Here is a 12,858-nt window from a genome sequence, read left to right as displayed (position 1 = left end):
TCCTTAAAAAGATGATTCCATATTTTATGGGGGGGTTTATTTAAATAAATAAATAAAAATAGGAAAAATGCAACATCCCTTGTATGAGAATAAGGCTACATGCATGACACATTCCAATGACTGTGCCATGCGTGTGTGTGATACAAATAAAGTATCAATATTGGTTTTTTCATAATACAGTATCAATATTGGTTTTTTCATAATACAGTATCAATATTGGTTTTTTCATATATTTATTTATTTAATTAATAATTTGAAAATAGATTTTTCAAATTTGGTAAGTTAGATATTACCTAAATCTATTCTTATCATCATTACTATTATATTATTATATTTTTATATTATTTTTATGAATAATGATGTTATATACAACTTATATATATATTAGGGTCCTTTGGAAAAATGGTCTCTCATAATTTAGACAGTTAGTCGAAAATTTAGACAGGTGGTCAAAAAATTCAAACAGCTGGTCGAAAAATTTAGACAACTAGTTGAATTTTAGAGAGATGCCATTTTACAAAAAATGATCAAAAGTAGGCCAGAGTGCAAAATTACTTAAAAAAGAGACAAATTTCATCAATTTCTCTATATGTTATATGATAATAAGAGATAATAAGAGAACAATTCAGAAATCATTGTTTGAAAAGAAAATATTCATCTTCTTCTCTTGTTATTCCAACATTTCTCAAGCCAAAATCCAAGTTTTTATGTGTTGAGATAAACTTGTGATTTCTAAATTAAAAAATTTGTTCTCTATATGCCCACCCACATCTTGAGGTGTAGGGAACACTCCAGAAGATCATGGTTTCAGTACTCAAAGCGTTGGATAGGAAGATCGTTATTAATATGAAAAGACTCGAGGAAATTGATAGACTTCAAGAGGTAAATATTTCTGTCCTTAAATATTTGCATGCGTGTGCATGTAATATATAGTTGTGTGTAAACATATATATGTATACGTGTATATCTATGTATATATATACATGTATGGGCGTGTATATATATATAAGTTGCATGATTAATAATATTGTATAATAATGGTTCGTGCATGTATTCTTGAACGTATAAACTGTTTATATGAGCGGTGGGAAAATTTTTTGTTGTTAATTAATGGGCCCACTATGTAATTTCCCTGCGCACTCTGGATGTTTTTCCAATAACACGATTGCGCCAGGGTTGGGCACGATCGCGCTAGGTCTCTAATTTTGGAGATCGCAATTGCAATTTTTAAACCTAAGAATTGACCAAAATCGTAAAATCCAACCTTGAACCACTACCAAATCCATCCTAACTTGTTTCTAACCTTAATAACTTGTAAAGATTCAACTCTAAACATGCAAACAACCTATACTTTCCATTTAACACAATTGATAACCCGTTATACTTCAAACCTAAATCTGACAAAACTTTAATCAGTAAGGTTTGAACACTTACAGATCAAAATCCAACCACAAAACTTAGATCCTTGTCGTCTATGAGATCTCATAGCCCTTCAATAACCCAAATCAGATGATATCCTTCAAAACCTTAGGCTTCAAGACTTAGATCAAGAATGAGAGAATTGTTCTTGCTTTGTTTTCCTTTTGTATATCGCAAAATCAGATGTATGGAGAATTCGTACAACATCTAAACCTATTCTTTTTATTATTTATTTATTTAATCTGATTGTAATCTTGTAAAAACCCAAATTACCTCAATATCCCACACCCTTACATTTCCTAACGTGATTTCCAAAGCCTATACTTGTCTTTTATTTAAGCTAATAGTTTTACTTTTCCTTAATTATGCTTTCTACCACAAGATCTTATAATTCTACTTTGACCCCCAAATCATCACTATTATGACTATTTTGTCCCTAATACTTGAAGAAACATATGTGTGGATTTCCTAACATAATATATAAAATAAACATACACCATAATTCATGCATATCATAGTTCATATAATTAAACATGTTATCCCCAAAAATTGGAGATCGATGACGTGGCAATAGAGGTGACAAGTGGCATGGAATAGTTGGGCGATCTGGCCTACTAGTAGCCCAATACATCAGTGAAGAGTTAGGAATCCTTGAGAGATGTCATAATCAAGCCAAATGCACCCGAGGAGAATACTTCGGCTAAGGTGTGCTTGGCTCGGACCCTAGTCCGAGGAACTCAAGTGCTTGGTTCGGACCCTAGTCCGAGGAGCCCAAGTGTATGGCTCGGACCCTAGTCCGAGGAGAGGCCACAAGAGGTGTGCTCGGACCTTGGTCCGAGGAGAGCCAAGGTGTGGCTCGGACCTTGGTCCGAGGAGTACCCCTAAGATGTGGCTCGGACCTTAGTCCGAGGAGGGCCAAAAGAGATGGCTCGGACCCTAGTCCGAGGAAAGCCAAAGGAGGAGTGGCTCGGACCCTAGTCCGAGGAGCCCCAAGGCATGTGGCTCGGACCCTAGTCCGAGGAAAGCCAAGGAAGGAGTGGCTCGGACCCTAGTCCGAGGAGCCCCAATGCATGTGGCTCGGACCTTGGTCCGAGGAGAAGTCCAAGGAGTATGGTCCATATGCATGTGTCCAGCATGCATATGTCCAACCAGCACTTGTGTGTGTCCTGCATGCATGTGTTCGACTAGAAGAAGATATTCATCAAACAAATGGACCAGACTACGTCAAATTCCCAGAAACGGCTTCAGCAAGAATCGGTCCGGGCATCGCGGGAATCTCTCATTCCTCACTCAAATTGAGGAATCTGTTGTATTTTGAATATTTTGTGTAATTTAAATATAATATAAATAATAGAATATCCCGATTCTAGAGGGATATCAGTTTAGGATCCCAAGCCTATAAATAGAGGGTTAATGGGATCAAAAGGGGACTTTTGGCAATTTGAGATTTGGTCTGAGTTCTAGAGAGAGAAAGTGTGTTTTCCTTGAGAGAGAACCATTTTTGTATTCCTATTTACACTGAAGAAACTCAGTTGACGCTGATTCATCTGATCTTGAGTGTGGATAAAGTAATAAAATCTCTAAGTGGATTAGGCTATTACTGACTGATCGGGGCTGAACCACTATAAAATCTCTTGTGTTATTTATTTTTCTTGATAAAACTGTCTATGTCGTTTAAATTCTCTTGAATGTTTATCGTTTTTGACGTTCTCATGTCGTTGGCTAAAAACACAGTCAATAAAACACATAATATCATACAATTTACCATAATACCCTGACCCAAGCTAGATTACTAAAATGCCTTTACTAGTAGAAGTAAATATTACAACACATGTCACCCGGCCATAGGCTTATCTGGGTAGTTCCCTAGCCTAAAAAGTAGGTGATCTCAAAATCCTAACGGAAAAGGCACCTGGGACCACTCTTTCAAAATGCGGTCCCCCAAATCTCTGATTATCTCGCGAGGCCGTTATGGGGGCTTCTCGAGCTTTCCGGGGAGTCACCATAAAAGTGCCTTCCATAGCCTACCCTCGAATCCCCCCGAGGAGCTATGCTTCAGGAATTCACGGATGGTTCTCAGGCCCTCCTCGGGGTTTCGACAAAGTGTACAATGTTTACTTGTCGGCTAGGTAGTCCTCCTTCGAGAACTTATCGGGAATTATATCACATACATTTCCACGTGTTGCTAGATGCTGACGTGGACGATAGGCTGAAAAGGCCTAGAACAATAATAATTTAATTAAAGTTTTATAAGATAAAATTAATTTTGAATTAATAGATACTTATTTACATTTGAAATAATATATTATTTTAAATACATAAATATTTATTTTGTTGAATAAATAAAATAAGTGAAAATTTTCATGTGGCATTCTATGTAACGCCCTGGATAGCCAAGACCGTTACACTGTGTGTTTATAAAGTGCCAGACTTGCTAATCAAGTCATTAAAGTAAAAGCGTATTACTGAAATAGTAGAGGAACTAGGGTTAAAAGTGTTTTGGTCTCAAAAGTACGTTTTCATTACTAAACATTGTTTACGTACATGGGATCCCCAAAATTGACAGTTTAAAAGCCATTTACAAAAGTTACAACGTTTAGATACATCAACTGGCCATACTAAGGCAAAAGCGAGCTATTAGGTAATCTCTGTCCTGACACACTTCTCGACCGTGGTGATCGAACGGCTGGCTATGTACATTTCACCTCGGAGCTCTCAACCTCAGGCCTGGTCCAGCTTGCCCTTGCCCTTACCTGCACCACGAAGCACCCGTGAGCCAAGGCCCAGCAAGAAAACATAGAAACAACAGAGCATGAACAACTAGCAACAAATGAATTACACTTATAGCATCTCATCAAATACATAATGCACAGACGATAACCAGGGCTAGCGCTCACAGGCAGCTCCCTCTGTTATCCTTTTATTTCCGGCACTCAATGGCCAATTCGCGCTCCGTGCGCTAAACTCATGAACGGTACTCTTAGACCGCTTATACGTGTCCCTTGGCATAATACCAACGATGACACAATACAACTTTCGGGAGCACTTAGTCCCATTCACAACCATACATTCGGGTGCAGCTTTCTTACCTTTCAATTCAATAGCTTTAATCCTTCGACACCTTGAGCACGATCCCACTCGAGCCCTAGCGCTCACCTAAACACAATCATGGCCAAAGTCAACATCAACCCTCAAGTTCAAAACCTAGCCCCGGGGCCAATCCCGAGCCCCCGGGATGACCTAGTTCCACCAAACAAGGTGGTGGAACCAAACCCCAAACCTTAGGTCCAAAACCCTTGCAAATTACCCTAAAATCCCCTTCAGAAGGCAGGGTAGCGCTACAGCGCTCTTGGGAGGGCGCTATAGCGCTACAGACAGAAGCCAAAACCCTTCCAGCAAAATGGCCTAGCGCTACAGCGCCCAAAGGCTAGCGCTGTAGCGCTAGTCACAGACAGCCCAACACCCAAAATTTCCCTTATGCAATTTTCTCGAGCCAACCTCAACCAAACCTCTTCCAACTCTTACCCAAACTTAAAAACAACCTCATGACCACACTCCACTCATCCCAAACACCCTAACCATCTGAAATCCAAGCACATGCAATCACAAACTCAAAATTCACCATAGCCACCTCCAAACTCTAAAACCCAACATAAACCAGCTGAACATCAGAACTAAAGCTTAGAATTCATACCTTTGATAGAATTTCGCCCACAAGATATCCCTAGGCTCCCTTGGCTTGCTACTCCTCAGCCCTAAGCCTGAATTCCCCAAAGTTCCATTCAATTCAATTCAAGCACCACAACTTAAAAACCAGAAACATAAATGGATGAACTCTAGAACCTTACCTCAAGTGTTGGTGAAACCCTGCTAAACCTCTGTCAATTCCTTAGTCTTAGGTCAAGATCCTTGATGTTTAGTTATCCCAGCTCTCCTCTAAGCTTTACTCCAGAAATTCTCAAGAAACAGATGAAGGAAAGTGTAAACCGACTTTAGAGAAACTCTCTCTGTTTTCCCTCTTCCTTTTCCCTTCTTTTTCAGACTTCCTTGATATTCTATAAATTCCACTAACTTAAAACCTCAGTAATACCCATCCTTAAGAGTCCAATGACCTTTATGCCCTCCCAATTAACTCTAATCCTTTAGTCCACTTAAGGGCATTTTAGACATTTTACCTAATTCCCGCTACTTCCTCGAATGTCTCTATTATTTCCTGCTTAATTCCCGATACCTAATTAATCACCAATAGCATTCCTCAATGTTACAATAATCTCCAGCTCATCCACTAAATTCCCATTTACACCCGTGAGCTCACCCCGAGCCGGGTATAAATCCCCGCTATGACTTTTCCGCTACTTAGCTCACTAGGATCGTCTCGAGTCACAGATCGCAGATATATCCACATAATAATGTGGTCTCAACAATTATCACATATATCAAAGCAGTTATGCCCTTAATGGCCAAAATTACGATTATGCCCTTCTACCCTAATCTGGGCCTACATGCATACAAACACGCATAGTCATGCATCTCAAGTACTCAAGTAATCATATAACATGCTTTAAATCATAATTATACATCTTAATCACTAGAATCACACGTAATCTCCATTATGCCCTCCAGGCATGCTAATCAAGGCCCTTAAGCCTTATTAGCGAATTTGGGTCGTTACATTCTATGTAGTGACACGCGTGCATGGGGTGGGACCCAATTCAATGGCTCACTTGTAAATAATTGCAAGTTGTATTATTTAGTTGCTTTTTATTTATTTAATTTTTTTAATGTGATTAAAATATTACTTTAATAAAGAAAGTCCACCCCTAGTAGTAAATAAGCTAGACTATATATAGATAATGTTCTAGGTTGTTAAAAAAAAAAATCAATCTCGGAAAGGAAAAAAAAAGCCACAAGTTCTTTTTCTTTATTCTCTCTTCTCTCACGATAGCTCTTCTCCAAGTCTTTAGATTCATGTCTTTAGATTCTACGTGCCCACACATATCCTAGTGTGTTAGAGATTTGATTTGGAAGATTATGGTGTGGATTTCAAAGTCGTATTGTGTGGATTAGATTTTCGTAATTAAATACTAAAAGATTTTCGGATAATTGATAAGCTTCAAGAGCTATTTAATCTAATTTTGTATTCTATAGTTTAATATATATAAATATATATATTTATATTATATAAGATCTTGGTTTGGTACTGATAAAATAAAAAAAATTGAAAACCTTTTGCTGCCTTCTGATGTGTTCTTTCAATACCAACAAGAAACACTTGCAAAGACCATCTTGGGGAATATTGTTCAGTCCCATCATAATATTGAAGGTGTTGAGATGCTCGACAATAGTTATGTCATATTTTTCTAACACGGGCAACCTGAAGTTGAAGAGAAGAGGACTAGCTCGGATCTTCTCAATGAATGGGTTACCTCGGTCATTGGCAGAATCTATTTCCCTTCGTTGTTTGGCTTTTAGCTCCTTCAACTTCTGGTCCATTCAAGCTAATGTCTCATTTAACGGGTTTTGCTCAGGTACAACTTCCTATTTCTTTTATTACTTGTTCACATTACTTCTTACTCGCAATGTTCTCTACTGCAGTTGAGGTGGTTCCGGAGGTCTTGCCCCTCATTCTCTCGATCTTCATCATCTTGATGGTAGTTAATCGGCCATCAATAGTGCTAAAAAAACCATTATACAATATTTTAGACTAAAATCCATTAAATTGGTACAAACTTATTTTCTTAATTAATTTTTTAGCCAAAAATAATGTGTAAAATGATAATAATTATTTTATAACACACCCATAAACCATAAATAACATATTTACTTACCCATTATCAATTTTTTAATGAACACCTTCAACTTTGTAAAAAATTTCCAAATGTGAATGGTAATAAGTTTTCATAATCTGCATGTGAAGCTCTTTCTCAAATGGAATGTAAATGTGATAATTTGAGAGATGAGAAAATGAAAGTATTTGTGATGATTTTAAATATGAGAGGTTTATTATTATTATTATTATTAAATGTTTTGACTTTATGTTATGTTTTTAGGGGTAATTATAACATGCTAGAAAGATAATTTTGTGAGAAACATTTAAATAAAAAGTATAGAATTAGTAATAATTGTATTACGGGGAATATGAATATTTATCCTGAACCATGTTCACTATAGAGTTTTGCTCTAAACTTTTTTCCGTGGCAAAAAGCTCCTCTGAATTATAACAATTATTGTAAATGTACTTTTTATATTGTATTTTGTTCATTTTTTTTAAAACAATTTACTCATTTAGCACTGATGTTGTGCTAATGTGGTGGAATTCAATAGTAACTATATATATAATGATATATATAGTAAATACATACATACATATATATAATGATATAATGACAAATTTTAAAAATATGTAACTATATTTTTAGGACTAATTTTTATATGTTTAGCGTCAATAAACTCAATTCTACTAATTTCAGTTAGTTAAATAGATTTTTGTACCATGGGCCCAGCACGGCCCATGGGCCCGACCTCGTGCCGGCCCACTTTATTATTGCCAAAAAATGTAATGATAGAGAATTGAACCATCCACCTCTTCTTTTACCATCAATAGACTTACCACCAAACCAAATACATTTCTTCATTTAAATTATAATTTTAGATATTTTTTAACAATATTTTACACAAAATTATATCAAAGATAATTATTAGAATTTTAATATCTACTAATAAATGCTAAAAAATTTAACTCACAAATCTTAAATATAAATTTATATAATTATAAAAATATAAACATTGAGAAAAATAAGACTTCTATTATTATTTTAATTTATTAATAATTGACAAATAAAAATTTATTATGATTATTAATGTCAAAATATTAGGTTTTTTATCATATCGTGTTTTCAGACTAGTTTGTTCGTACTTTCGTATCGTGCATTTGGGCTTGTCGTGCCGTGCCGTGCTCAGGCCCATGTCGTGCTGTGCCAATTTTCAATTCGTGTCGTGCCTGGCCCAGGCTCATATTTTTTCGTGCCGTGTCGTGCTCGTGCCGGTTTTGTGCCGTGCTAGAAAGCCCGACCCGTATTTACAGCTATATGTGTAACGATTTTCATGGATCATAGGGAATTTTTGTCACAAAATTTAGTTTTGGATAAAACTCTACAAATGCTATAGCTTAGGGGTGAAAATTGCTATTTCTCCTATTTTATTTCTTGGATTTTCTCATCAGTATTACGCAAAAGTTATAAAGGTCAAAAGTGTCAAGTCAACCAAATAGTCTACTTGGGAGAAAACCCATATGAACATAGCAGAGTCTAAAATAATGTAGGAAGCTTTTGTCTTCTTTTTTGAAGGACAAAAAAACTTTCCTTAGAAGCCACGGAGGTCTGTAAATTCAAAGCTCTCAATCAAATAACGATTCAATTCCACAATCCGCACTCTTTTCTCAAAGTAAGTATTTCACTTTTCTTAATTCTTGAACTCACTTGCATTTTGATCATATATTTACTTAAAAAAGTTTCTCTGATTTCACTTTTACCAATTCAGTTGGAAATTGTCACATGGTTAAATTGTTACGGGTATTATCTTATTATTTTTTATTCAAGTCATTAATTTGTTGGTGGGAATCAAGATTAGTGCGACTCTGCTTTTCATATATATATATATATATATATAAATATATATATATTTTAAATTATTCATTTAATTTAGCTCCTAAGGTTCAATGGAGTTTCTGTGATTTGATAAATTGCTAACAGCCATGTGCAGTTTCTCCATGGTCAGTGTACATTGCAATTTTCCAATAATTATTTGTTATTATCATTTTTTTTGTTTATGTCGAATGCTTGGCTTATTGGAAAAATATTCCCCAAACCCTTATCCATAGATCAAGTGGAAATAAGAGTTATCAAAGAATAATTGGTTTTTTTTTTTTTTTCTGAAGAAATATAGATTGCATCTGTCATTGAGATCTTATTTTCTTCGATTGTTTGTTTTTGTTTTTTGTGTTTACTTTTATTTTCTTAATTTTTATTTCAATAAAGCAAAAAAAAAAAAAAAAAAGCATCTGTAATTACTGGGTATATTAAAATTTTCTCCTCATCGCGAATTTCGATTCTTCCTGGTTTGATATTATGTTCTGTTCCTTATCTAATCATGTTTGGGCGTGTAAGAATTTTTAATGTGTGGCCCCTTTCCATTATTAAATGGATATTTATCAACTTAAAAAAAAAAGATATTTATTAATTTGTTAATATTTGGATATGGTTTAATATATTATTTGTTAGTCAAATATTGAGGATGGGTAAGTTTCTCATTATTTGCTCACCATTATGGAAAGTATGTAAATGGCGATTTCAGGAAACTGGTCTTCTCTACTTATAAATATGTGTTTTTTCCATCACAATACACGTATAAAAAATTATAGAGATGGTTAGAGAGAGAAATAGTAGTTTGTTTTGCTTATTGATTGTATGCTCTATTCAAGATTTTATTATGGAATAAGGTGAGTTCTTAATCTATATTTATATAATTGTGAAAATCATAAAGGTCTAAGATCTTGTATTAGTGTTTATGCAAATTAGAATTTTGCATCATTCCGTTCTTTTTTTCCCCTTCATAATGTTAAGGTTCAACTCTCTAGTGGTTTTGCTTGCATTAATGATGGAGAAGTAGTAACCAGTTATATTGACAATGTCTTCTCTGTCTTGTGATTTACCATTAGGGCTTTCCATGCACCTTTTGACAATTAGTACTAAGACACTTTAGCGTCCATCTGGATTCCATTGTGATTTTGATTACAGTGCTGTGTAACTTCAGTAGAAAACACATAAAACGAATCTTGATGTGTATTTTGGTTAGAAAACATTTGTACTATGTGAATTATTTGTTCAGTTTCATTAATTGCTTTCTTTCTCGTTGAACTTGGTCTCTTTTCCTTGTTGCATTCATGTCAAAAGCTATTGATCACAATGAAATAGTTGAGGTTAAATGATTCTGGTTTTCTTCTACGTTGAGAAGTTATTGAGAAATGACATCCTTCTTTTTTTTCACAGTGGAACTTCATTTATTTTGTGTAACATATACTTTTTTACGATGGATTGTGACATGACTTGTGTAGTCTGAGACTGAAAATCATATGCTAAGCGTTGCAACTTGGTCAGTTGTCAAGTTTGTAAGTTCTATCTATAACTAAATGAAACATATCTACTTGTACTCATCTATTGAAGAATGGATTTCAGATCATTTGACAGAGCTAAAATGGAACACAAGAACAACTATCGCTTGAATGATACTAGTTTTTCAGTTTTGCTTACCTTTTTTCTTCAAGTAAATAGGTCTTTCTCTATTGTTGGGTCAAAGAATTTAGCAGTCAACATTCCCCACAGAGTACAATATATATGAACTTGTGGCATTTGTCCTTTCTCTCTGTCTAATCTTTCAAAAGTTTTCATACTCCATTTGATTCAATTTTCTGCAATCTTTAGATGGTTTGATTGAATGTTGTGTTTCTTTGCTCCAACATCGTGTGTGTGTGTGTTTTGTGTTCTTATGTTCCAAATAATATAAATCTAACAATGGAAATGCTGAGTCATTGTTTTTTCTATAGGTTTAAATCACGTAAATTTAGAGGACATGGCAAGGTTATTAAGATTAGTGGAAGAAAGAGCATACATTAGAAAGATAGAGGAAGGAAAACGAAAGCAACACGAGACTGATCTAGTTCCTTACCTTCATGATGATTGTGTGTCAAATATCCTTGTACGTCTTCCTCTTGACTCTATTCAAAGGTCAAGGTTTGTTTGTAAGCCTTGGTATAATATAATTGATAATGCCAAATTCATTGCTGCCCATCTTCGCCGTGCTGAATCTGTTTTGATTTTTGTATCCTCACCTCGAACAGAAACAACCATGGTTCCCATACTTTCTGAGAAGCCAAATGTTGTTTCAGTTGAAGCAAGACTTAATCAGTCTAATTCTGCCTTTTTTTTGGAGCAACCATTGGTTAATGCAGCTTCAAAGTTTTCTGTCCAGTTCATAGAATTTAAAGATGGAAAGAGTCAGATAAGAGAATACAATATAAGTTGTTTAGGCAAGATTAGAGCTACCTGCAATGGTCTAATTTTACTTGATAATAAAATGAAGAAGGGAGGACTGATACTCATGAATCCAGTGACTAGAAAGATGATGCCTCTTCCTCTTGGCACTCTTTTTCCTCAACATAATGAATCTTATGGTTTTTCCTTAAGCAGTGTTACTGGTGACTACAAAGTTGTGCACTTGTTTAGAGATCAACTGGGGTACATCAATTGTGAGATTCTGGTCATTGGAAAGAGATCATGGAGAGAGGTTGATGGTCCTTCATTTGGACTCATTCGTTGGTTTGGATATAATCCGGTATTTGCAATTGGAGCTTTACATTGGATTCCTCAAATTGACCACAATGACTATGTAGTCTCCTTGGAATTGGAAGAAGACAAGTTTCACCAAATAACTCTACCAAAAACTTGCAGAACTTATGATCGTATTGTTGAGGTGAGTGGCTTCTTAGGTTTTGTAACACATGATGAAGTTAATCAAATAGATGTGTGGATCTTGAAAGGCTTATTCGGTGATGTGTGGATAAAGCAACATAGTATAACTATAGGTTGCATTTTAGATATGGTTCCCCTTTTTAGTTTAAGAATCAAAGGAGAAATGGTTTTCAAGAGAGATGAAGATGGCTCATTTTATGTTTATAACTTCCAACTCCAAGAGATGACGAAGGTTGAGGCAGTAAATGGATGTGTCCCTTTCTCTGCTTCCTACCTACCTCATGTCAACAGTCTTGTCTCTTGGTGTAGCACTAATGGAACACAAGACATGTGAGATTTGGTGTCATGCTTCCTGGCGTGGTAAGAAAATGTTTCTGAACTGTCGTGATATGTAAATAGTAGATTAGTAGTCTATATACTCAGTTGGGATTTCACTCTTTTCTATTTTTCTTGTATGCCTTTTCGTATCTTCCCTGCTTTTCTATCTCATGGTGTGTATGTAAATAGTTAATATATGAATACATATGTCACTGCTCAGTCGGGAACTAGCAGTGGTTGATAGTTATTTTATTATAGTTTTGTTTGAAGTGTTGACAGAGAAAAAGTGTCCTTAAATTAAAGGAAACCAGGTTCAAGGATGAAGTGTTATGGAATGTAAACCATCATCTGTGTCTTAGCTGCCTTGTGTCAATCTCAAAAGCCATGTTTCTTTGGGTGGTACTAATGTTGTCAGCAAATCTATTTTCTGTTTTAAAACTTGTCTGCTTTTTCAGGTACCATCTTTGCCTGCGTATATTATTGTATGTCATTCCTCAGCAAAAAACAGTAATAGTTGATAGTTCTTTTTTAAATAATTTACTCTACTTTGTTTAACTGAGCTAGACAAGAAATATCTTGTTAAAACGATACCAGG

The 12,858-nt window shown here is 35.2% G+C and overlaps 1 protein-coding gene across 2 annotated transcripts; it reads left to right on the top strand.

Annotated features, from left to right (window-relative positions):
• Positions 1–8,697: 8,697 nt before the first annotated feature.
• On the top strand, positions 8,698–12,636 carry LOC133803447 (F-box/kelch-repeat protein At3g23880-like). Of its 2 annotated transcripts, none has more exons than XM_062241495.1 (2): positions 8,698–8,862; positions 11,021–12,636. In XM_062241495.1, the coding sequence occupies exon 2, from the start codon at positions 11,047–11,049 to the stop codon at positions 12,277–12,279; it is 1,233 nt and encodes a 410-aa protein (XP_062097479.1). In that variant the 5' UTR covers positions 8,698–8,862; positions 11,021–11,046; the 3' UTR covers positions 12,280–12,636. The 2 variants fall into 2 exon arrangements, with proteins under 2 accessions (XP_062097479.1, XP_062097480.1); XM_062241496.1 differs by lacking the exon at positions 8,698–8,862 and adding an exon at positions 8,870–9,190.
• The last annotated feature ends 222 nt before the right edge of the window (positions 12,637–12,858 follow it).

Source organism: Humulus lupulus, chromosome X (genome assembly GCF_963169125.1).
Source record: "Humulus lupulus chromosome X, drHumLupu1.1, whole genome shotgun sequence".
In the NCBI taxonomy this organism is placed as follows: domain Eukaryota; kingdom Viridiplantae; phylum Streptophyta; class Magnoliopsida; order Rosales; family Cannabaceae; genus Humulus; species Humulus lupulus.
This window is presented reverse-complemented; position numbering and strand designations above follow the sequence as displayed.

Coding starts and splice junctions, on each gene's coding strand:
- LOC133803447 (XM_062241495.1), top strand. CDS start 11,047: ATGGCAAGGTTATTAAGATTAGTGGAAGAAAGAGCATACATTAGAAAG.